This window comes from Rhyacophila brunnea, unplaced genomic scaffold, assembly GCF_057557595.1.
Source record: "Rhyacophila brunnea isolate RB1 unplaced genomic scaffold, BYU_Rbru_1.0 scaffold_2, whole genome shotgun sequence".
In the NCBI taxonomy this organism is placed as follows: Eukaryota; Metazoa; Arthropoda; class Insecta; order Trichoptera; family Rhyacophilidae; genus Rhyacophila; species Rhyacophila brunnea.
In genome coordinates, this window is record NW_028232859.1 from 39085864 (window position 1) to 39113827 (window position 27964).

Sequence of the window (27964 nt, forward strand, 5' to 3'; positions counted from 1 at the left end):
TTAATAAATTATATTTCCGATGCATTTTTTGTTTGATTTAGAATTAATTTCTCAATATTAGGTATGATGTCTACAACTAACTAAACATTGTATCTGTAGCTGTAGTTACGTCAGAAGTAAAAGATAAGGTTGTCCATCTGATGAGGTTATCAAAAACTTGTACGTTTTCCGACAAGCATTAAATTTCACCAATATTCTAAAGCTTCAATAATTTTTCGATTGAATCACACAGGGTTGCACTAAGGGTGTTTGCCAAAAGTTTCCAACCCACAAATATCAAAATTACCATTAATGAAAATTAAAAAAAAATGATTATAATTTAAAATTAGAAATTTATTCATGATCAAATTGGTCAAAAATTAAATATTTTTGTTGATAAATCGGGGACTTTTAAAACTCACAGTATAAATAATAAACATGATGTGTTTTTAATTTTGTGTTCAGTTTATTGATTTTCCGCCCTTTAGTAAGTGACATTTTTCACCACTACATATAATTCAACATCAGATTCAGTTTATATCGATGAATTTCATATTCATGAATATCACACTTCGCCGTGAAATGTTGTAGGTATCGGAAATATGTGGCCGTATATTAAAGACAACTTCCTTGTACGATACTGACATACAATTAATGGATTATTATTTGTTAGGTTAGGTTTTCATTCTTGAATTCATGAATTTTGCCAAAATTAGCTATGAAAATTGAATTAATGTTCATATTGAATCTAATAAAATTGGAGACCGTATAGTATACGGTCATCTCTTTCCGATAAGAAAGCTCACGGGGAAATGTTTTACGTACAATTTACATGTAAACATATTATTAATGTTATTAAAAAAAATATACACTTATATTTTTGTATTTTGTCATTCTCATAAACCTTCCGCCTGGGTGCCACGCATCTCTAACACTCTTACTTGATGCAGCCCTGGACATACACAATATTCAATATAGTATATGTTTTTAGTATTTTGTGTAAGTAGCTACCAGATATCAAGGTAGTATGTATTAGAGTTCCAATTCCTACCTGTTTATTAGTCATGTATAATGAATTATAATATATTATTGAGAAAACTGTTTATAACACCATAATCACGATTTAAAAATCACCATTGCTCACGAGCTGCAATTACTTTGACAATAAAATTCATTTAATTTAAATGTTTAGCGCTACAATCATTGAGGTCAAAAAATAGCTGACGCAACCTAATAGTAGCTACATACCTAACAGATGACGACCTCCCAAAACATACAGGTGAAGGTAATGATGATTTTTTCGTTATACATAGCTATAGTATCAACGATAAGTACTAGACTATTATAATTGAGATAGTATTTTTTTTAAACTTTTTATATTTATATTAAAGCATAGCCAGTAATTCCAGAACGTAATTATTAGTATTCTTTGCCAATGTAGCTACTTATAGTTTTCGAATATTTTGTTGTGTATCTAAATATTCTAAATAATACTCGATTTGTATAAAAAATGTACGGTTGGGACACAGATGCAAGGTGGTTTTATCTCAGACAAACGTTAACAAATATACCTAATATCTACGAATATGTGAATAATACAATTACACACACAACGCTAATGGACAACCTTTAGGGTTTGGCTGTAAGAAGGTACGATTCTCGAGTAAGGAAAAAAAATATGGGATAAATTCAAATACGTGTTAAAGAATATGTTATTTTCAATAACACTTTGTCAGGTAAACGCAAGGCGCAATCAATATTCAAATTCCATTAATTCATGTCATAGTATTTTATTTGCTTGATATTGTCAGATAATCATTCGTCTTTTATTATCTACGTCGTCGTTTGTTTGAAATCCGAGCTTAATACCCCGTTTACACATGCATAGATTTACTGTGCACAGAAAGAAAATGTATGGGGAAACATATTGTATTATCCTGCAATTGGCAAAATTGCGTGCATAAATCAAACAAGATTGAAAGATTCCAAATTGTGATGACTTTTTCCGCGCAAGTAAGATCTGCCCTTGCGCAGTAGAACGATATTGGCGAATCTGCCGGTAAAAAAAACGAACTACTCATTTGAGGTTAACCGATTTCCAATACGTCTTGTCAAAATAGTAGTATAAAAAAAATGACAACATCGCGTCTCGCTTACTCTTGAAGAATGAGATTGGACAGACAGTCAGCACTTTTACGTGTAAACAGTTATTGACATGATGGTTTAATATAAGCACGATTGCCGACACTTATTCCATGCATGTGTACATGCGCTATTATTTTTGTAAAAAAATGAAAAATGGAACTGTTATACGTAAAATAACTGCACACATATCTTCAGATTCTTATGAAGATCGAAGCTAAAACTCAACATGTAGGTACAAAACAGTGCTTTACCACAGGTCGTTGGCACTCGGCCGCCAGAACACAATTGAACAAAAAGTCGCCTACGGTGCAATTTTCTTTCATGCTCAAAAAAAACTTTCCCAGTCATATCCACTCCCATAGCAATAATTTCAAATCCCTTTACGTTACAATGTAGGATTTAATTATTTAGTATTTAATAGGTAGTTTGTCATTTTTTTTTGATATACTTAATATGAATATTTTTATGATAATATAATAACTATTTCAACGTTTTTTTAATTGTTTTTTTTTTATTTACACAATTTATATTTATACTTATAGGGTGGGGGAGTTGAAAATTTGGCTTGGGTAATTGGGTGGCAACCACCCATTTTGTCTCGCTGTGGTTATGATTTTCCTATGCTCTGTAGCATGATTATATTATTTATCAAATAAATAATACGTACAAGTACCAATTAAATATTTCTACTAATCTCCGAATATAATTTGTAAGAGATATCATTTTGATCAATTCATTGAGTTTTGAAGGTTTGCGATTTCAAGGATAAATGATATGTATTTTGTCAAAAATGTGTAAAACCAACGTTTTTCACTATATTAAAATAATATTCATTACAAATAATTCAGTGCCAGGCGACAAAATACCCAATAAAATGCGATTTTAATTTCATGTAACTGCTTACATTATTGAAAAAAGTTAACGGAAATTGTTATTTTTCCTGTGAAATATTTACCTGCCAACTGACATGTAAATTATGGTTAATTTAATCCAACAAGAGCATAATTTTATTTAATGATTGACTTTTTGGAAGTGATGAATACTATAATATATAAATAAGTATAGATAGAATAGACACTCTGATTTTTTTTATTATTGTTGACAATTTTTTTTGTTTATATTATACGGCGTATATACGTATATCCATTAGATTTAAGTTTAAAATATTATATACAATTACGAAAGAAAAATTATAATCTTATAATAAAAAAATGTAAGGTAAAATAAACTTTATATTAACTATATTAACTTATTTTAAAATCACACCTCAATTAAAAATATGTAGGTAGACAGTTTTAAGTTTAAGCCTAATTGCCTCGATTGAGCTTGATTGATAAAGTAGAGCTCCCAGATTGCGATGGTTGTAATTTAAAGTTCCATTGGATGCATATATGAATTGATGAAAAATTTAAAAATATATATAAATAAAAGACAAATTTTATGGAGTTCCCGATAAAAGAATTTTTTAGGTGTTCGTTGATAACATGGAATGATAACTGCGAATCAGTGCGCATTTTACTTGAATACATCATAACATATGGATAAATTTAGATTAATTTTGTTGATAAATTATTAAAATAGGACGTAAGATTGTATTTTGGCAAACATTTTAGGAATCAAATAAAATAACCAAAACTCATGATAATCAAACTGTCCACAAAGCATAACCAACAATATAAAAAGACCGGGTGTGCGTCCAAGTTGTAAGATGTATTCTTATATGCAATCTAGAAAAACGGTAAGTACGGAGTAGTCAATAGACGTAATTATGATGAAAACTCTTTAGCGAAATATCCGGAAAATTTCGTTAGCAAATACTTAAACCCCATAAAGTAGATTTCTATACGTTGGCTTTATATCAATTCATAGATGGCGCTGACATACCAAAATGCTGTAACACAAATTTTGTTTTCAATACAGATAGCGCTGGTGTCGGTATCCAATGTTATTCAATAGAAGAGCTGTCAAGAATAAGATTGTAGAACTGTCAGAACAGTGTTATGTGCTATCGGTTGGCTAGTGTTTTGTAGGCTTGAAGTGCATGCATAAAGTGTAATTAAAAGCGATCTTATCGAAGGAAATGAATCTATTTTAAACGGTTGTTAACAGTGGAAATTCGTCAAAGCAAATTCATAAATTGCTGCTTACGTGAAAAGTTTTGCCATTTATTGCAGTTTTTCGTTGCATTGGTTTATAATATTGGATGATTCCAATAATTACAGTGGAGTGTCTTATTTTAATCTTTGTCTATTAGTTCGCGCGGTTTGGAAAGGTATTTCAGGTTTAGATGATAATAATATCATTATTAATCACATGTCATGCTATAATTTCTTTTCAGATAACAAATAGATAATTTGGGACACACTACCTATGTAATTAATGTAAATTAGAATATAAAAATATACATACATTATGTATAATATTCACGCAAATTAATTTTACCACTGTTTTTAGTATAGTTAGTAATTTCATATTTGTATACTTGTCTAACTACATTAAATAATATCTCACCTATTAATTGATTACCCATTTGGTGTAGGTATTTACAAATATTCATGCCAATCAATTAAAAACCAATCAATCTCTTTTTTAAATATTGAATAAATACCTTATAATATATATTTTTAATGGGTAAGAGAGAATGAAAAATATTAGGTTCAGAACAATATCTAGAATCTAGATTCTAGATAATAATTCCATATTATTTAGCGTGCTTATTCAATAATAAATAATACGTAATAATAAAAATGTTATCTTGAGTGTTTTATTATTGATTAGATAGGTTACTTACCTCTATTAATTCTATATATAGGTATCGGAGCATGAAAGTCCCCTACAAACACAATTATTATCTCCACCCACCCCTGCTATATTTATTAAAGAATTATTTTTTATTTTTACTTATCATTATTATCACGATGTTGCTAAGTACTTACCATGACATGTAGCTACAGATTATTATATTTTGCTATGATAATTATATAATTTCTTCTTCTTCTCGTTCCATACCCTCTCTGAGGTCGGCCACCATCAAGGCGGTCTTCCTCTGTCATCCGCTACCTGGAACAGTGAAATGGAGCTGCACTCGTACCAATCAATGAAGTTACGAAATGTGGTGTCGTCCTCTGCTATTTACTCTTGATCTTTCCTTGGATGACGAGTTAGAGAATGCTGTACTTTTGTCCTCTTATAATTAATGTTCCCGATGTATTGTGGTTTTCTGGGTCCTCTCTGGGTCCATTCCCATTCTTTGAGGACGTCCACGTTTGTTACCCTGTCAGTCCAAGATATTTTGAGGATACATCTATACAACTACATCTCTAAATCCTCTACTTTCCGTGACATAGATGTCAATACCAATACTGCCCTCCCAAGGAAGAAGGCAGTAACTCGCAAAATTTGTGAAATTGAGTTATGAATGCCATCCGTTAGGTAATTTCAAAAGCTATAATATATTCTGTTCACTGTAAAATCAGTATTATCACTAAAATACCGTTAAAATCCTTAGTGAAAAAATAGACATCTTCTAAAATAATACATTTATTTTAGCAAAAAGGCAGTAATTGCACCTATTCATTGCAGTTACTGCATGTTTATTATTACTTTGTTTGTATTTTAACATCCTACTAATTAAAATTACCACCGTTTTTTATTAATTCACAGTACTAAAGTTTGAGAAAAAACACATTATGTCATTTATCTCGAAAGTGTGTGAGAGTCAGTTACTGCCTTCTTCATTAGAAAGGCAGAATAGATCGGTATGTCACTGTAACGGATTTCAGTTTCCGGGGTTTTCTTTCAAAGCAGTGTGTTTATTATAATTATTATGTAGGCTGCTCCTAGGCCTAGATCAGTGTATTCCAGACAATTGTACTTGATAACACACTGAGGAAGAGGAATTTGTTTCGTGGCAAACCAAATATAAATCCCAAAATATGTACTTAAATAGATAGGTATAACTACTTAAATCTGTAAAACTAAATGTAAATAACAATAAAATAATATTGTTTCATCAACATATTTTCAACATACTAGGTAATATAAATAATAATTTTATTAGTGCGAAGTATATAATTGATTTTGAGAAAGAATTATGTCAAAACACGTCTTTAAATTATTATTAGATAAACAAACACGCCTATACGCCGCGAAACAAACCTATATCCAAAATGCTGACAATATTCTAGCTCAGAAAATGAGGTTTTGTGCACATGATAGTTTTTTAAGCTTTTATAGCTTATGGTTAGGAGATAATGGCTTATAATTAACTTAAGTTAGTAACGATGGTTATTAACATTATTCTACTAATGCAAGTTGGATAATATTGGCAATAATTAGGTCGTACATCCTACATAGTATTGTAGATTGTATTTTATATCAAATAAAAATGTCGTTCTGTGACTGAATGTGTAATTGTAATACATGCAGTGAATTTAATATTACAGATATATAGGTACCTAAAACATTAAAAATATATACATAGCTACCTACATATTTACCGAATTAAAAAAGACGATAAATTCACAATGTATCAAAGTGTAGTATTAAATAATCTCGAGTGAAAAAACACCATAGTTAAACTTTTGCTAGTTTATTGTCATGATTTACTTTCATTCATTCCTCGCGTTCCGAACCGCCGCCTAGATGCCGCTGAAGGCGCGCTTCGTCTTATGACGGTTCGAGAGCTGCTGCTCAGCCTTTGAGGACATGTTCTGCTTCGGCTGGGGAGCACCAGCAGACCGACAGCCAGCACCAACGATGCACGTCACGAAGCAGCGTGCGCCGAGCCCGGTCTCGACGTGCCCCGCCGCCTCCTTGACTAACAACGGAGAAGACGTCATCTCGGACATAAGCAGCGATGGAAAATACGAGATAGACATCCCGAAGGAATTCAGTCTGGCAAACATTGAAAATATTCGCTTTATCGACAGCGATAAGCAAGATAGTGACAGTACGGAAGATTGCGCTAGTCAAAGTGAAGCTTTCTCGGATCCTGATAGGTGCCGGTTTATCTGGGGGTTGACTCCCGATTGTCCTTCGGTCGGTTTGAACAATGAGTGTGGTTCCGCTAGTAACAGCAGATGCGCCTCGGAGGCCGCCAGTCCTCGCATCATAGATAATCTTCTCGGGGAGAGGTCCTCGGGAGGGTTTCCATCCTCCACTGCTGACTTGGCCGACAGACTTGGAAGTTTGTCATCGTCGAATGATTTGTCGTCGCGGCAGAGTAGCGTGGAGTCGGCAGCGAGCACCGCAGATATCGCAAATTTGGTAAGCAAGAGTATTTAAATTTAAACTCTTATAATCTATTTACTAATTGAAAAGTCAGACATCTCCTTAAACTTTTCATACAAAGGATCCTTAATAATTACACTTCGCGGCACCTCTTCTTGCATCTTTCCAGACCATGCCGGCATACTGTATTATTATGGTATTTAGCGGCTTTCTAGGACGCGTCCTGATCGGCGTCCTGCGCCGGAATCCAGTCGATTTGCAGAAAAAAGAAGTTAGGTTGAGACTCTCTTGAGCCAATACTAGGGCCTGCGAGCAGAATATTTGCTTAAACAGATAATATCATAAAGAAATACACAAATTATATCATTGCATATCGATAAAATAAATATTGTAGTAGAGACATTTTTTCAAATTTTGGTTGATTGATGGATATTACCATGTTAAAATTGACCGTGGAAGAAGAATTTATCAGAGAATTAATTTCTTGTCACACTGAGCGATTGACCTCATTGCTTATTGTCATGGCGAAGACAAGGAATTGAATTTGCTTGAAGCTACATATAGGCAGATAGCTCGGAGTCAATGGAATTATGTGATCAAACACAATCTTGATAAACACTAACAGGTGAGATTCCGTTGATCGGCTTGCTCTAAATAGTCTGAATCCATGCTGGTCATTCGTTGTAAATGACTAAAATTAAAAAAAAAAAAACAGATAGGTATGTCAAGAACTTTTGCTGGTACAGAGATAACAACTAAGTACCAGTCTCTAGTCAACTCCTGATGACTCTGTTGATACTTACCACTCTTATGAATTGGAACCTTTGACATCTTCCACTTTTCCAGAAAGATACCCGTCTCTATTGTGAGATTAATAACATTTTTTGACGAAGCTGTACACGCCATTAAAATATAGGGATTTTGTTCTGCGTATTAGGTAGATTCCTGAAATTTTGAGAATATCGTCATCCATTATTACTTGATTGTAAAATTGCAGTTACTGTCGGTGAATTCTGAATTCAAATCGAGATACTTTTGACGTCGAAATAATGTTTTCATACAATTTTATTATTTCGTTACAATGGTTACCGATTATTAACGGAATGTAAAATGAAGTACGTTCGTAAATTCATTTTTTTATAATGTATGGGGACATTACAGAAAATACTAATTTTAGCCAAGGAATCGGCAGTAAAAAAATCAGCGATAAAGAACCTTCCGTTTCGTATCCTTTGAATCCTGGAAAAACTTTGTGTTATAATGTTATATAGTACCTATGGATGTAGAAGTCAGATGAATTTCAATTTCATTATTCATAATAAATATAATCTTACGAAAGGTTAGCAATTAATTTATCATCACATTTTATACATTTACGTCATTGATAGTGGCAATGAATAAATTGACAATGCTTCATCTAGTATCTTACGCAAATGACAGTTTTGATGCTATTTAAAAATGGTGTCTTATCTACTACTCAGTAGGTATTTTGAGAATGTATATCACGGTGAAGTCAACCACAGCTTGTAACTATTGTCTTTGCAAAGCATTCTTTTTTTCACTCACCAATCCTTATCGTTTAAAACTATTTTCGTCTACGACTACACATTTTAATTGTATAGTGATTATTGCCTATTCAGACTTAACTTTAATTAAATATAATTTACGACGTCATGCGGCGACCCGAAATAAGTACCGCACAAGTCAACCGCATCTTATACCTAACTATTGGCTGCAAATCATTGTTCATTTTACGAGTTGCTGCAAGCTTGCGATATTTTATTCTATGTTAATAAACAATGAATAAAATAACAACATATGCGACATTTATTTTCATGTATAGGCAGCTTACTTGACGAGACAAGCAAAAGAAAATACGACTCTATATTATATGGCTTGTGGCGTTTTTACTAGCGTTTTTAGATACCTCCAACAGCTTTAAATGTGTTGAAAAAACGCTAGATATTTAGTTTATTTATTTTCAGATTTATTATCAAATACTTAACGCAGGTAGGTTGGTACCTATTTTAGTGTGAAATAAAACATGTTCGTACAATTTCATGCATTCTTTAATGTTTTCGTATATTAATTCGAATGTCCGCGTATATAAAATAATAATTTAACATTATTTTTCATCTAAAATATATGTTCTTTAATTCTCTATGTCTATCCTACAAGAAAGAAGCTCTCGTCTTCAAATATGAAACGAAACTTGAACGTCATTGACACTATATAGATATTTGTTGTCAATTTTGAAATATATTTCTGTTAAAATGTGGAAAATACGCTAAAAGGTTTTACACGTATCGATTTTTGCTTCGTTCTTGATAGATGAAGTAAATTTACTTGAAAATTTATTTTCACTAAATCTACCGTTTTTTCCTGCCAAATAGCTTGTTTTCATACCTCGTCTGGCATGTTTTTGTCAACGACAGTTGGCAACACTGCGTATATTGATGGTTATATTGCGCCTGGTTGAAACCACAGTTCAATATATTTTAAGGATGTAAACCTACTTGGGTACTATGCTGCTAACGCTGCTCGACGGCCTGAATTATCCTGACCGCGATCCGTAGGGCTTGCGCAGACAGAGAGCGGTCGGAGTTCTGCGTTCAAACGACCGTTGACCGCTAACGTTCAGGGACAGCAGACAGGTGGCGGTCAACAATAAGCGTTCCATTTGTTTACAAACGTTGTACTGACACAAGCGCTGCATAATGCGAGACTGCTATATTCCGACTGCGAGTGGAAGTGAGAAAGCACCGCTGTTGCGTACTCACTCCCCCGTGTGGTTTCGCTCTATGTTGTGTGACTGCTCAAATTCCTATGACGGGTCCGGACGGGAGGTACGGCGTTCTTTGTAATTCCGGGCATAGAACTCCAGAACTCTAGCGTACCAATTGACCGGCGCGGTCTGACCGCCGGCTGTGTACCCATACAGTATGAAGTCCATACAGTACAAAGAACGCCGAACTCCGAACGCGGAACGCAGACCGCCTGACCGCGCTCTGTCTGCGCAAGCCCTTACTCATGGCGTCCCGGTGAAGAAGAAAAACTACTATTCCTCCGATGACCCTATTAAGTCTACTGGCGAAGGGTGGTGGTAGGCTGTTAAGATCCAACATAAATAGTACACGCCATTAAACTTTGTCAGTCATACATATTTGTTTTCATTGAACTAAGACTACAATATGTAGATAGTATTGATTAGTTTTTAAATTGAATTGAAATTAGATTTAAAATTAATTACAACCTGCATAGACCAAGCCATTAGTAGAAAATGGTCAAGAAATAGTTATTTATATAGATAAAAGACTATTTTTTATCTCTTATGGTTTGGTTTTGGCATGGCTATATGAATTTAAAAAAAAACTAACCAACACCATCTGTAATTTCTATTCTTAATTCAACGAAAACAATATGACTGAAAAGTGTGCACTGTTTTTATCGGATCCCCCATAGCACGATCACCCTAATCTATTAGGTATGGTTTGGTATAGACAAGATTTAATTGATTTTTAAAAACTAACTAACACTATCTACAAAATATTGTCTTAGTTTAATGAAAACAAAAACGTATGACTAACAAAGTTTAGTGTGTTGTATCGTATCTTAACAGCCTACCTCCACCCTTCGCCTAGGGCCTATTGTCTGCGCGCCAGCCTCCACTAGTTTTTGTTATCCCTCTAATAGTGGCAAATGTGTAGATGCCACGTATTTTAAGGAAGCATAATCGAAAGATTTTGATGATACAGTAGGTAAGGGCGGGTATGACGTGGAAAGACCGCAGAAGAAACCGATGCACAAGGAAGCATAAAAGATTAAAAGTAGGTAACCTTTAACACACTATAATTGAAAATTAAACGATCACTCGTTCACATATTTTTAATTGATTATTATTACTATTTGTGGAACAAATTTTCAAGGAAAGTTTTGATAAATATCTTTCTTTTCATCAGAATTTAGGAATTGTTATTGGTGGTGACCTAAAAATCACCTCGCGATTTAAGGGTTGAGAATCTGTTTTATAAATAAACTACTAAAACACCCCCGTACCGCAATTGATTTGATTGTGACTGTACCCACCTAGATAAAAAGTTATTTGATTATGCTTGCAGATTAATAAAAAAAAATGCTAATGATTTTGGTAATGAACTATGTAGTATGTAGGACTTATAAAATGTTCCAGGGACGTTTGATTCTGTTGAACGGTAAGTATTTATATTATGACGAATCGGAAAATTAACTTGTTCGTTCATTGAGAATCCGGAGACAGATTCTGGATGTGGAAAGCCTCAAAGTCGCGTAAGAAGTCCGTATAGAACATTTTATAAATCATTTGAATTTATGTACAGACAAGAGAAATTGTACCTACAAGGTTGGGCCGGAAGTATGGGGAAGTGATTCACCTAATAATGGATAAGGGTTTTTTTATGAACGTTCTTTGGTCGTTACTTATACAATATACTCAAGTACGATTATTTACCTACTCTTTTTATGGAAATATGAAATATATATGACAAAGATGTTGAAGAAAAACCTTCTTCTATTGAGATAGAGCTTTTGTACAATTACTGTATTATGTAAGCGAAACTGAAACAAGCGTCATTCAGGCCAGATTCGATTAAACCAAACTTAGAACACGTGTTGTGAGATTTATTTGATTCGAGACAGAGCGATTAGACCGTGCTGAAATAAAAATCCCTTGCATATTACTATTAATGTAATAAATCAGAGCGTTGGAGCGGAGTTCGGAGCACGAGCACGGAGCATTGGAACAATGGGGTTTTACCAGTAGCAGTACCAGAGCCGGAGCACCGAAAGTTTGTAGAGCTCCACTGTTCCGAATGTTTTTTTATTATTATTAAATTTTCGTCCTAAAATCCAATTAAAATATTATATTTGACACTACAACACTGGAATTATTTGAAATACGGCAACACTGCCTAGTGATAAATAACCTCACTTTTTTGACAGAAGACGCAGATAATGAAAGACGAATTGCTGTCGGAATCTTGTTTAATAGAATTAATAACGAAAAGGACGAATAATAAACCTTATTTAAAAGCACCTATTTTAAGTACATAACACATATTAAAACGTTTTATGCGGAGCGGAGCAGAGTTGGAGCTAGTATTAGGTCCCGGAGTAGAGCCGGAGAGTGGATAAAAGGATCCGCTCCAACCTCTGTAATAAATACATATATACATTCTTACTGTTATTTATTTTAAAAAAGACACGTTGAGTACATAACAAATTATCAATCCAGGACGTTCACAACATGACATTTAGAATAAAAGTATAAGTAAATAAATTAAAGAAAAAACAAGGGAACGAAAAAAAACAAAAAATTAGAATTTTAAAAACAGAATGCATAATGCATCCATAAAAATGTCTACATCTCTAGGGAGTGCATTGACCAGCCGCATAGCCCTCGCTATTGCTGCCTGATGAGCCTGGCATGAGGAAATAGCTTTCACCCAAAATAGGTACGTAATTGACGGGTGCATAAAAATTCAAACTTTCTAGAATATAGGGATTATAAACTATACCACGTGAGAGCAGGGAAAAATGATACCAGAAGTTGTATTTAAACACGCCGCGAGTGTTCCGAACATGAACATCCACGACAAATACTATCGTTATTCCAACTATGTATCTTCGAACCTCTGAGTTGCTCCTGAATGATTTCGTGGGCGGGATGTTTTTTACGAGTTTTTTTCTGTGACCTCCTATATAGATATTCATATTATATCTTACCGTCAAATAGTATTATAGAAATCGTATTAATAGTATCGTGAATATGTTTAAAATTTACTCACGATTCCATGCAATTTGTTTCACAATGGTTTCGCTTAGAATTGCGTAGTTTATGTAATTTTTCATTTGTTTTAAAATTTTCAATGATTTTTTTTTGTAATGTCTATTGTCAAAAGGTTCAAGGAAGGTCTTTAATTTTCATACAATAGTAGTACCTGAATATCGTTTTAAGTATACAAATACCCCTTTTGGTTAACATAATAAGGTGAGAAATATATGTAGCATGGCCCCCACAAAGGGGGCTGACAGGGCTCTAGTCTGGGTGCCCGGGCTTAAGGGGGGCCCGGCGTGACGAATCGACAAGGCAAGTGAGATAAACACACATCACAAAATTGCAAATTAATAATGTCAAAATTATAAAAGGTATGTCACAACACAACTATTTTTGATTTTTTAAAGTTATTTCGGAAGAAATCCGTAAAAAGTACCTAAAACTATTATTGGTTGCTAAGTGGGTCCTAGCAACTAAATTATTAATATATACTTACGTGCGTTACTATGGAAATCAACATGAAGTGTGAAAATGACATTTCAGTATATTTATTCAGTATTTCAATCAATACATTTTTTTGATCGTTTAAGCCTTTAAGCTAGTCAAGTTAAGTTTATAAATGATTCAACAAAAAATTTAAAAACGTTGTATATAAAAAGTTATTTTTATCTTGTAATTATTTTTATGTGTATCGAATTGAGCTTTGATATGCTCACAATACCTAAAAGCTCGAATTGATTTATACTTAAATAAAAATGATGAATTCCTCTGCTGCGTATTCATTCTTTAGATCCGGGAACGGTGCACAATAGGTCTCTCATAATGTGGCCGAGGTAGAAGTATATGCTTCATAACTATGCAATGCGACTCAGGATGAAAATGAAAATTCTAAAAATATTTTTTTTACATTTATTATTTATTTTCTTATTACTATATATATTAATAAATTACAAGTGTATATTATTTGATCTAATTTTATGCGAGGGAATCAGGGAAAGAATCGTAACAGTGTAGTAAAAGGTGCAAAAAAGTGCAAAGTTCAAAAACTTCTCGATCCTTTTCCATGCCAAATCCATTTGTTCGACAAAACTAATTACTCTGTATGTGCTATTACATTCTTTATGTATTTATTTAACTAAAGGAACTTTCCTATGAAGTTGTGGCGATAACCGCAAGTCATCGGTCTACATGGCTCGCAGGAAATTAACACCGCGCAATAATATTGACATTTCAAATGCAATCGAAGTTAATGAAAACGTCCGACACAGAATATCACGTATGTATATTATACTCAATCAATATCAGAGCGGTCAAATGTTACACCCTTAAATGCTTGCCGTTGTCTTTCGACAACAAACTTTAAAACTAATTATATTTGTATTGTGAATGAAATGTTACCTACAGATGCAGTTCTTCCCAAGTGACAAATTTTGCTGACAAAATAGTTATAGTTTTTATTTATAGGTGCCACTGTTGTTTTAGAATACTTAATAACATTAGATTTGATAGATCGGAATAGTAACCAGTGGCGCGTTTAGTGACGTAGAGGCCCGACGCACTGACTGATTTAGAGGCCTCCTACTAAGGAACTCAGAAATAATGGAAACTGAAATACCTAACGGGTAAGGAATAGCTGGTAGCCGATCTCGGGTAAGGAAGAAACCGGGATAAACTTAAACACGTGTCAAGAATACGGCATACGTCTAATACTGATAACTGCTCTCGGTTTATGCATTGACGCTCATTTAATATTGGTGTACTTATTACACACACTATTGTACGTGCATAATGCGTGTTTCATTTTCGTAGGACACTCACACATTCAAAGCCCTGCATCAAAATGTAGCGTATAGAATATAGCCTATCGGAATTCTATTTATTATCTGTTCTGTGCATCGTACGATAAAAATTGACCGATCTAATTTTAATTTTCCAAATAAATCCATGCATTGAAACAATTTTTTTTTAATATTTACAATTGAATAGAACGGTACGTGAATTATAATAATGAAGGTATACTTAATCAAAACCTTTTGTAGGTATATCTATTAATTTTATAGGAGTGGCAGGCTTTCACTCTAGGAGGCCCATTTTTAAATCGGTTGCGTCATGTTAGGGAAACGTGCCTCTGATAGTATACACTTTATCTATCACAGATAACTGCAAACTTTAAATAAAATTTCATTCATTTGCACACAAATATGCAGTGAATAATATAGTTTTTTTGCACAAATGCATTCAAGAGTTTTAAGCTATATCTATACACCTGAATTTCTTACATCTTATCAGTCTGCTGGTTCCCCTCAAATAAGTAAGGTTAGAGTCAGTTGATACGTTGTGTTCCTACTTAAAATAAACATAAAACTATGATTTAGTCAAAAAATCTCTTCATGACATTATAGAAAACTTAATAAACTAATTTTTAATAATAAGTATGACCATAAAATAATATGTATAATATGATGGGATCTTTTTAACAAATTCACTGTTTATAACATTTTTTTTAAATTGTAAGTTTATCTTTGACGTAAGATAAAAAAACAATTTCTTTTTAATGTTTTCAGATGAGTAGGTACCTACATATTTATTAAACAAAGTATATTGATATCAAAATGGTATAATTATTTGATTGAATATTCCAATGCCTCAATTTGATTGTTCCCTTTTTGTGTATACTGTGCCCAATTCTAAACAACCGGTAGTTCACTGGTTGTATGGTGTAAACAAGTCATTGCGTTCGTGACTTGAGTAATTATTGGTAAGTACAATAAAGAAACTGGCTTATTTCACTTGAGAAAACTAAAGCCTACTTAATAAAGTTTAATTTGTAAAATATCAAAAAAAAATCTCATATTTTCATGTATAGCTTCGTATTTTCCCGCTAGGTGCCTCTGGTAGGTAGAGCCTTAACGTTGTATGTCCAGCAAAGAATAATTTATGTGTTAATTACTTTTTCGTTAATCTCATTAGTTTTAGACAATATGGAAATATGTTATCATAACACTGTGTATAACTAAGTGTATATAATACATGTTGATAGTAAGTTACGTTGCATATCTGATAATTAATAAAAAAAAATCCTATGTGGGTAGTCAGATCATGCGTTAAAAAATGAGGCAGAAAATTAAGGAAACAGTGCGACTAATATAAAATCTTTTAGGCGCTGTGTACGTACGTATCTGTTGATTAATAATTTTACATTCTTATGTGGTATTTTGTCTGAGTTTAGTAATTTTTCCTGTTGGACCAGCAAAGTATGCGTTGAGATTTTATAAAATGATTCAAGGATTTCGCCATTCAGAAAAAGTTGGAAATCACTTCTAATAACACCCAAAGCCTGGAGCTAATATTTTGAGAAAGAGACTAAAATCCATTTCTAGTATGAAAAAAACTGTCTCTTCGTGAGGTGGCCAAGATTGACATCGGATTTTAGGACCAAGCAAAAATATATCTAGTAGGTACTCCATTCACATAACGTTTTCTGAAAGCAACGGTGAGTTAAAATGAAAATCGCCGATTTTGAGATAAGTATCCCAATCGTTTGCTGAATACTATACCTACACAATGAATCAATGAGATTTTAAAAAAGTACGCCATTTAAAAGAAAAACAACTGTGTTGATTTTATTAAAAAATATCATGTAACTTCAAAGCAACAGTGAGATAGTTGAAATAACTGACTGTTAATAATATTACCATCATATTCGTCGCAGAAAAAAACAAAATAAACATATAGTTAAAGATTAATTGCTTTGTATGAAACAAACATTAAACTTCAATTATGTCGAAACTGGTGTTTTTGACTTTTTCCATTGTTGATTTCAGATAGTGATAATTTAATAACGATCAAGACCGGTTTAGTTCGGAAGACAAGTTAACTGACAAAACCGTTTCTGATAGTTATTAAAATATGTGGATTAAATGCTAGGTAACTAGGTACATATTCTGTTTCTACCTATAATTCATACTCAACAACACCATTGAAGTGACTACATAAACATACCAATGTAATAATAGGTAGATATGTATTTTAATCCAGTTGAATCACACGATATAGTTACATGCAAAAATACACTGTTGCCAAACGTTTAAAATTCTAAGCCTTGTCAATGAAAAACACTTCATATGGTATTAAAAGAGTACTTATCTCTTATCAAATCACTTATCAATTACTGATATCGAGTATACCCGTGGTATCTTGTTAGTAAGTAGTAAGTACTTAAGTACATGCTTTTAAACATTTTATTTTCATAATATATAAAAACTAGTAAATGGGGTTATTGTTATGCTTGACTCAGTGATGCCAACCGTACTATAATTATAGTACATGTACTGTTCTGGCAGAACACACTAACTGGAGAATACTAGTTTTGAGTAATTTGACTTTGAAGTTGTTAAAATGTTTGAAATAATGGTCTATCATGTGAGTTTATTAAGTAATCGTAAATAAGATGACTTTAAAATAAAGACTGTTTATTTATTAAAAAGGTTTTCAGACGGTAAAGTATGAAATAAGGAACATTTTGGTACTAACTCAATATTTATTTTTTTCGAATTAGTGTCTTCTGCCAGAGCAGTGACGATTTTAATTCCGCGAAAAATTTTAAATAAGTACTATAATTTAACGCCAATTATACCAAAATACTATAATTTTAAAGGATTCAAGACGAAAAATGGTCCGTGCTATATATTTTTCAGAAATACTCTAACCTTTAGGCCTTTGTACTAATCAACATAGAAAAAGATGGCAACACTGGCTTGACTTTATGTTTGCAACTATGAAAATATTATATCAGTCTGATTCGCAGAAATCACATATTGTTTTTACAGTGTTTTTTTTTTATCTAGAGCAGCATTTCCTAATTCAATTTAGTAATGGAAAAATTTGCTGTTTTGTTCAACATATCAGAACAATTTAAATATTATTAGCGTACCACATAAAACGCGACAAAAGAGATAAAAATATTCATTGTTTAAATTAATATTTGTACATATATATTTCATTGCATTAACATTTTAAAAATGATTTTATGAATGACCGCTTCTGGATTTTCTTAAAAAGTCAATTCTGGAACACTAATTTTTGGTCACTTTCTTGCATAAATCAACACTTATTTCGTGTTAATGTTTATTCTAAGGTCATTGAGTGTTTGTGGTTTATTGGAGTAAACCAATGATTTAACATAACCCCAGAGAAAGAGTCCGACGGAATTATATCGCATGATCTTGGTGGCCAGTTCACGTCAGCATTTATTGAGATTACACGGTCACTGAACTTTTCTCTCAATAAGTTGATTGTGCGACAAACTGTATGACATGTTGCACCATATTGTTGGAACCACATATCAGCCAGATCAAAATCATCATTTCATGCAAGAAAAAATCAGTAATCATGTGTATGTAGCGTTCTCCATTGACAGTAACTGCATTGCCATTTTCGTTTAAAAAAAAAAGGTCCAATTCTTCAGACCAAAAACTGCACCATAATGTTAATTTTTGTGATGTAAATGTGTTTTAAGAATAGCATGTGGATTTTCATTACTCCAAATACGACAATTGTGCTTATTAACGAAATCATTTAACCAAAAATGAGCTTCATCGCTGAAGATATACGCTGCACAACTGTGTATCTTTTCATGATGATTTGTCAAACAATAGTGAACAAAAAATAAATGTCAATTTTGTGGGAAGCAGAAAAAACATGGCTGCTATGATGTTAATCTATAGTACTCATTTGATAACCATTTACCACAAAATACTATGAGGTAAAATGACAGTAGTGTAGTTAGTGATCGAAGTCAAACATTCACGAATATCCAGACTCGCATATATCGCATAAATATAATATTGTGACCTCACCGGGATTGCTCCGGGGCCTCCTGATTAAAGGCCAGATTATTGCAGTGCTTTCTTCTCTATGTCGAAAATACCGACAAATTTGAAGTGCTATATTTAAAAAATCTATTAAGTATTCAGAATGCATGGTCAATTATTTATTGTTGTTAATGTGTGAAATGATCGTCTATTAGTATGATTAAAATCTACAGATATATTCACTATATTATGGTTAAGACAATATACCTTTATTATTTATACAAGTAATCATATTGCGACTACGGCATTACCGACGCTTGGGGTGGTTTCCCGGGTAACACCTATTGTAAGTTACAATTGTAACCGATCATTCCCATAGTAATTTGATAAATAGACGTGGTAGTATATTTTCCAAATAATGCAGGTCCTAGGTTATATTTTAAATGCAGCTTAGTAAACACGCTATGCAGGAACAGCGACCTGAAACACACATCCCGATATAAACGTAGGTACTTACAGTTTTACCTGTAATACAATTTTGAAGTATTTTTTCATAGAAAAAAGTTTTTCCTTATTATATTTGAATTGTATTTATTTATTTCAATATTATCTATACTATACATAGTATAACAAAAGGCTAACGTACCTATTTTCAATCGTATTACAGTGGTTAAACCAAACCATAGTACACAAGTAAAATGCTTCATATGGAAACAGTTATTGTAACAATTAATCGCCGCAGTGCTAATACATCCTGCTAAATCAAAATGTCAATTATTTCTTATAAATGTATTTTATCACGTTGTTAGGTAATGTCCGCTTTACTAGCCAAACACAAAGGCTCCTTTAAATTTTAAGAAGTAAAAATTATCCTTGAGATGTTTATAACTCAACCAAATATCAAAGCGTTTTGGTGTATCCAATTTTTTTCTGGGAGAATGTAACATGCAAGTAGAAGTTATCATACCACATGATTAAAGCTAACATTTAATATTATGAATAGGTAATATGTATTTTTTTTTGTTTTTATAATTAACAATCTTATACAAATAAATAATAGCAGTGTATAGATGTAAAACTATCTACATATCAGACTGATTATTCTTATAATTTTTTTCTTCAGGTAGCGGAAGTGTCTCCATGCCGTGGCCGATCGCCGGCTCCTGGGCCTCGTTTTAAGTTACTCCTCGAAGGTGACATTTACGTTTGTCACCTCAACCACACGCGGACCGTCATCAGCAAGATCCTCAGCTCCAAATTCCTCAGGAGATGGGAGACCCACCACTTATACCTCGATGATGCAGCCATCACTTCGAAGACGGTGAGTTATTTTTTTAAATTTCGATTATGTCAACTGTGTCTTACGTTGTATATAAAATGTGATATTAGTAGGCTATTCTTTTCAAGAGATTCGTAATTTTATTCATGATATATATAAAATATTCATTTAGGTATTAGGTAGGTACCTACTTGATATTTTCCACATGTAAAACTTATTTATATTCGATTTGTGATTCGTTCACGTTCAATTAGGTACTGTTATATGTATTAATAAGTAATATGTATCTACAATATTTCTATAATTATAGTTAAATCGTAATTACCTTGATATTAGCAAAGACTACCAATTGGACTGAAAAAAATAGCAACACACAAACACACGAAAAGTGATCAGTATTGTAATATACCTATCTGTCGTTTCTACCTGCTCAGCACCGCGATTTCCTAACTATCGACTCGTGTGGCACCAGACGACATGACGTAATTGTGACGTCAGCCAATACACGCTCGAAGCATGCCGCCCGCCCGCAGTGCCCACTGTAGATAATATTACGATGAAACACCTATATGTGTATGGTGACAATGAATAGCGCCGCTGTCGGAGTAGCGTTATATTCTCGAGCGCTATTATTACTCCGGTAGTACGTCACAATGATGTCATATGACGTCATGTCGACCGGGCAGCTGGCACTCGCAAGTTCTAACATCAGGCCCCAGGTATATATTATAGTCTCTTGTTGGTCGTTCCCTCATGGCATCATTTGAGCGACCAACACTTTCCACCCCTCTCGATCCTCTGCTTCTTCCAGGGTAGAATGAATGCTGCCCCTAGTGTGCTCGTTCACTTGGTCGGTCCAGCGCGTTGACGCTCTTCTTCCGCTTTGCCTTACCTGGAGGCTACCCAAAACCACCAGTCTCTCCAGGTTATCATGAACTTATCAAAACACTGCAGAATGCGTCTCAGATGTTGAGAACCGTTCCTTTATCTGCATTCATTATTCAGTTCATTATCAGTAATTATTCGATTTAAATATGTTTTTTATTTTTTTAATATTGAGTATTATTGTTTGGAATCTGATCTTTTATATTTCCTCAAAGTTCGACGCCAATCTCATAATATGTTCATACAAATATTAGTTACGATTACAGATGTAACAATTTAATATTATTATTTATAGGTGTCGCTGTTTCATATGTTGTAATTTCATTAGGCAGGGTTACAGATAGAATAATGAATATATTCAAGCTATTTGTAGAAATTGCTGTGTGGGAATTAATTATTTTTATGGGTCAAGGTAAGGGTTAAATTATCGCCAGTAGTGAATCTTCGCCATTGAATAATGATAATACTATCTATGCCTCAACATGCTTATATTTTTGTACACAATTGATGATTTATGGTGGTGTGATTGCGCTTAAATGTTTATATTAAATTTCCATCACGGGGTGGCCTATTTATATCTCAGTAAACGAATATCTCTACATAATGTGTAGTAGGTATGCAAACGCTATCACACATAATATATACCTACGCCTTTTTGGTAAATTGCTCTGCTATGGGCACGAGAATCAATTCAAAGAATTTTAATTTAGACTAAAGAAAGCCCTTCAGAGACGAATACAAATTTTAATTTAAATCTTTTCACCGAAAGTAATTATCTTCCATATTTTTAGCTATTTTTTTATAATCAAAACTGTGGGCAGAGTAATTTATTTACCGACTAAAAAAATATTCATTCAACGTTTTGATTTGATTTCAACTTCATAGGTTTCTATTCGAGGTAAAGTATTCATTAGGACGGTACTTCAGTGAAACGGCAAATAATTTTCAACTATAGGTGCGACGAAATTTTGGACTCGCTGGCAATCGGAGAGCGAACGTCGAGCTGTGATGGCGATGGGGGTATTAATTCTTAAATCGTGTAAAGATGACTAAAAAACGTTACCCATTTACTTGAAAAAGAAAATATGTCAATGAATATATTATTATTGTTACTAATAGAACAATAAACAGAACATTAAATTTACGCATGTTGGATTTATATGACAAATTATATTTCGTTCGGCACGTGTCATTTGCACAATCTGCGCATCGCCTAGCCATGATCTTTTTAGACCATGCCTGAACTGAGGAAGCCTTAATTGACCGCTGTATACAGAAAAAATCGTATTATGATAAAACTATTATTAACCAATGCGCTATAATTATTGACATTTAAACTAAATAGTAGGTACGCAATAATTACGAACAAAACTAATGGACAAAAATTTAGCAATACTATTTATGAAACAATGATATAAAAATACAGTGATAGTAAATTATTGCTTACGCAACAGAAAAAGTCAATTAATAAAAATAATTATAAATTTAAGAACATTATATAACATGACGGTGTAGTATCGTACGTGTGATAACTAGTGTTGGGACCATGAAAATTAATACTACTTGCTAGTATATAGATTTTAAATGAACCCACGAAGAAGTAGGTACCTAATAAGAAAACCGCTTATTATGCTAAAAAGAATTGCATTGACAGCATGCATACAAAAAACCGCATGCGGAAACTTTTACGTATGCAGTTCGCCGTATCACACTTCATCGTGAAATGCTGTATCGAAAATGTATGGCCGTATATTAAAACTTAACACTTTACAGGAAGCCAGCAGCAAAAAATAAAAAAAAAAAATAGCGGATATACTGGATTATTTGTTAGGTTAGGTTAGATTTTTATTCTTGAATTCATGAATTTTGCCAAAATCAGCTATAAAAATTGAATTAATGTTCATATTGAATCTAATTAAATTGGAGACCATATAGTATACGGTCATGTCTTCCCGATAAAAATGCTCACGGCGAAGTATGCCACTGTGAAATGTTTTACGTACAATTTACATGTAACCACAAAAAACGCGTGAGAAACTTCTTTTAATTTACATTATCACAAGGGTATAATCCGTTTGTCCTTATTAATTATTAATACAAAACCAAATCGAAGATATTAATATTAGTAACCTGGTGTAGCTTCATGGTATGGACGAACTTGCGAGTACATACTCCAAAAATAATACTGGAATGTGCGAGAAAATTTAACACAAATTATAGGTATAATATACGTAGCTCGTATTCTTATTTGTCCGGTGGCTGTTTGTCCGGTACAAATCTTGCAATCGATTTTTAACTAACTTCCCGACTAGCTAGACATTTGAAACTTTTAGAATATATCAGAACACGATGCCAATGCATTTTTTAAATACTTTTAGCCATCTTTAAGTAGAATTGATTTCATTTTCAGTTAATTCTGTTTTGTATGAAAAGTTATTTCGGAAGAAATTCGTAAAAAGTAAAACTATTATTGGTTGCTAAGAATTCAAAGTGGGTCCTAGCAACTAAATTATTAATATTAATATATACGTGCGTTACTATAGAAATCAATATGACATTTCAGTATTATTTCTATCAAGTACATTTTTTTTGATCCTTTAAGCTAGTCAAGTCAAGTTTATATGATTCAACAGAAAATTTAAAAACGTTGTATATAACAAGCTCTTTTTATCTTGTAATTATTTAATGATTCCCTCACAGTTCCCATAAAAAATATAAACCGATACTGTCTAAATATTTTTCAGTATCTATATCACCTAGGTACATTTATATTGCAATGATAGTGTTATATAAATATCAATCACTACATGGTTTTCAGGAATATTGACTGTAGCCACAATAAAAATTACTTTATCATTATTTGAAGCATCTTCACCCCAAATTGGTAATGTTAATTAAAACTCTACTATACAGGTTTTTCATAGTATTAATACGAACAGAAACCAAACACGTACATCCGAAAAATATGACATTTCTAGGCATTGCAATATCGGTAGTTCAAAACCGGTATTCAATTATCGATACCGAAATATCGGTTTCAAAAATCCAATATAGATACTGGTATTTTCTGTATTAAGAAAGCATACACATTTATGTTTTTCTAAATTGAAATTAATGTTATTTTGACAATACTTACTACTATATTGTATAATAAATTTAATGTATAAGTTTTATGCTGCCAAAATGCAAATATATTGAAGGAAACAAACAAAGGTGAAATAGTATTAAATCAAAATCCCTCTCATAAAATAATAATTGTCGCGATGAATTAACATATTTCTAAAAAGATAACATTCGTGGCTAATATTTCCAATTATTTTATAACTATTGATCCAACGTTGATAGTATATCCAACAAACGTTGAATTTCAGAGAGATTTTTCTGTACCCGGAGCAGTTATATTATGATCTATGCATATTTACAAAGGTTCTTTAGGTTGCTATAAAAGAGTGTTTTAAATAGATTTCAATAGTCATATTTATTGATAGGTACTTATTTTTTTTAATAATAATATGTTTTGACGAATACCGGTATTCAATAAGAAATAACGAAATACCGGTATTAATATAATATTCATTCGGTATTGCAATTCCTAGTATTACGTACTCAGAAGGCATAGTAGACAATAGATATTCGATTTGCTTTGGTACATTCTGTTATGACGCAATTATTAGCAATATACGGGTACCAGCAATAAACTTAAAATAATAAAAAAAAATACGTTAATTTGCGAGCCATTTCCTAGGCAATGTTTTGCGTAGTAATAATGTAATGAATAAAAGTAGACAAACACGGGCGTTTTAATAAAATCCTTCATTTCCGTATTTAATTTCGGTGTGTAAACGTACCACAATAAAATAAACGACACTTTCAGGGCCGCACTTTGATGTGATAGTAAGAAACTGATCGCAGCAAACATAAAATTGATTGTATTCATCTTATATTGCCATAATAGTAAACAATATTTATGCGTTACTAACTTAACTGTTTTAATTAATTATATTTTTTCACGTATAAGCAACCTTTATAAACATTATTTCATATACGAGACACATATTAATATAATAATATAATAACACTGCGTAAAATATTTTATAAAGCTTAAGTTTTAAAAATTAACGACGGATGTGTCTTGATTTGGACGTTTATTGTTTACAGTTTCATATTTTTGTTCTACAATTACTTTAATTTCTTGCCGTCTTCCATATTGAAACCAACTGTCAAAACAATGACCTAGTGCTGCCATTTTTACTGAAATTCCTCTAGATCTGCTGATAGTTTATACTGGATTAGAATTGCATAAAGCCGCGTTGACACGGTCCAAGTACCATCCAAGTACACTTGGACCGAGTGCCATCCAAGTGCACTCGTGTGAGACATCTTCATACTAATTAGGTATTCCTATCCAAGTCAGCTTGGATAGGAATAATTAGTATGGAGCTGTCACTTGGATGGCACTCGATCCAAATGTACTTGGATCGTACTTGGACCGTGTCAACGCGGCTTAAGTATATACCATAAATTTCAATTAGTATTAGAGTTATCCCTAGTATCGCCATTAATTAATGCCTTTAAACAAATCCGGTATTGATTTATTATAAATTTAATATGGAAAGCTTATTATGAATAGAATCGGTACAAGTCGGTTTGCGGGAAGCCAAGCGGGAACTGCGCTAATTTTCATAGCCGATTTTGTCAAAATTCATGGATTCAAGAATGAAAACCTAACCTAACCTAACAAATAATCCAGTATATCGACTATTTTCAAAATTTATTTGCCGCTGGCTTCCCGTAAACCGACAAGAACCGTATAATCAATAAATACTTATGTTAATTTTATATAAATGTAAATAAAATGAATGCAATCATTATCTAATTTGATATTTAGAGAGAGTTTTGATTATGTTTGACGAAATGATAAATTATCTATTATAGACTCGCTAACCAAATTATAACCAAATAATTCCAAATACGAATTGTTGAAATGTCAGCTCCAAAAGATCACCGTAGCACCGGGGTCAGAATTAATTCACGCTATTATAGTGCCCTGTCTCATATTATGCAAATGACACCTCGGCTGGCGGCTCTGTAAAATGACGTAGCATTAGTTTAACGTATTATTCCACACACCTGGGCGCAGGCTATCAAATTAACGTATCGCCGGGACATCCGTCATGATGTCATTTACTTTATGTATGATTTTATTTTTATTTTAATCTACGTCGCACTTTCCTCGCGTAGATCCGCTGCCTTCTACGCTGCTACGACAATAACAAAACTTAATAAATTATAGACATAATATATTATATTATAGCAATTCTAATTACCTATGGGAATTTGTAATATTATGTATATATACTTAATTGTTATGGGATGGGCCAAGGTCATCTCTAGTATACAAGCCGAACGCATGGTTTGGCGCCAAAAGTATGTGGTCCTATTGACCAGTTTTACTAAATTATTTAGACGTGTTAAAGTTAAAGCATAATTACTATACAATTCTACAAAAATATTCTTTTTTGATTGATTGTAATATTTAAATAGGTAAATAAAAAGGGTGATAGTTATACGATTCATTTTTTTACATATGTATAATACCTATAAAGTAATTATACAAATTTCGAGACCATTATTTTATATAGTTTTAATTACTTACTTAATATATTATTATAGTTTTGTACAGCAATAATATGAATTATTGTTATATCGTCACCCATTTTTACAACGTTTTTATTAGGTCGTATTCTTGTTTGTCCGGTGGTTGTTTATCCAGTACAAATCTTGCAATCGATTTTTAACTAACTTCCCGACTAGCTAGACATTTGAAACTTTTAGAATATATCAGAACACGATGCCAGTGCATTCTTTTAATACTTTTAGCCATCTTTAAGTAGAATTGAATTCATTTTCAGTTAATTCTATTTTGAAATCCGTAATCCAATCCACTATTATTGGGTCTGGGGTCCTAGCAACTAAATTATTAATATATACGTGCGTTACTTTGGAAATCAATATGAAATGTCAAAATGACATTTCAATATTCTATGTTAATTCAGTATTTCCATCAAGTACAAATTTTTTTGATCGTTTAAGCTGATCAAGTCAAGTTTATATCATTCAACAGAAAATTTATAAACGTTGTATATAAAAAGTTCTTTTTATCTTATAATTATTAGCTTGCAAGGGGATTTTTTTTCAATTATCACAAATTGATTACAATATGTGTAGTTTTAGTCACTATTTAGTTAGCGTTGTAATATTATATTAATCGACTCAAGTATTTACTACATGCAATTATACTGAATAACGTATACCACATCGTATTTAAATTATGAATTTAATCTTCAAAAATAATAAATCACACTTACAACATGGTAAAATTGGGATGACGATATAATTACTTTACTTCTTACGGTACCTATGTAGTTGTAAGCGTATACCTATGTAGTTATTTTAAATGAAAATCTCTATCAAGTATACTGAAAATATTATCACTATCGACTTCAAGTAATAAGCCATCGCATACTACGGTATGCGATAACCAGATTACAGACTGAAGGCTAGACTGGGAGGGAAGGAAGATTGTATGAACTTATACTGATCGATATCCATTCCAGTGAAGTTTTTCTACATTTTATCGGACGTGAATTTTCCTAGACGTTATTTTGTTGAGAAAGAACTGTGCAAATAATATTTTCAAGGACCAATGGCATGAATAATGTATTGTGTTAGAAAAGTTAGGAAATTTTCCAAGCAATGCGTTCGGTGTTTTCATATTATATTAGGCAATATTAAATTTATCGATTGTTAAAAATATTT

General features: G+C 32.5%; 1 protein-coding gene across 4 annotated transcripts in view; it reads left to right on the plus strand.

The window, feature by feature from the left end:
* The first annotated feature begins 4071 nt into the window (after positions 1-4071).
* Positions 4072-27964, plus strand: part of LOC147072304 (C-Maf-inducing protein-like) — a 232511-nt gene continuing 208618 nt past the window's right edge. Inside the window, exons 1-3 of one of the 4 annotated variants that reach the window (XM_085946287.1) lie at positions 4072-4405; positions 6570-7392; positions 20105-20302. In XM_085946287.1, the coding sequence (XP_085802413.1) occupies positions 6832-7392; positions 20105-20302 (759 nt within the window). In that variant the 5' untranslated portion in view covers positions 4072-4405; positions 6570-6831. The remainder of the gene's footprint in view (positions 4406-6569; positions 7393-20104; positions 20303-27964) is intronic. The other 3 variants (XM_085946284.1, XM_085946285.1, XM_085946286.1) reach the window with 3 other exon arrangements.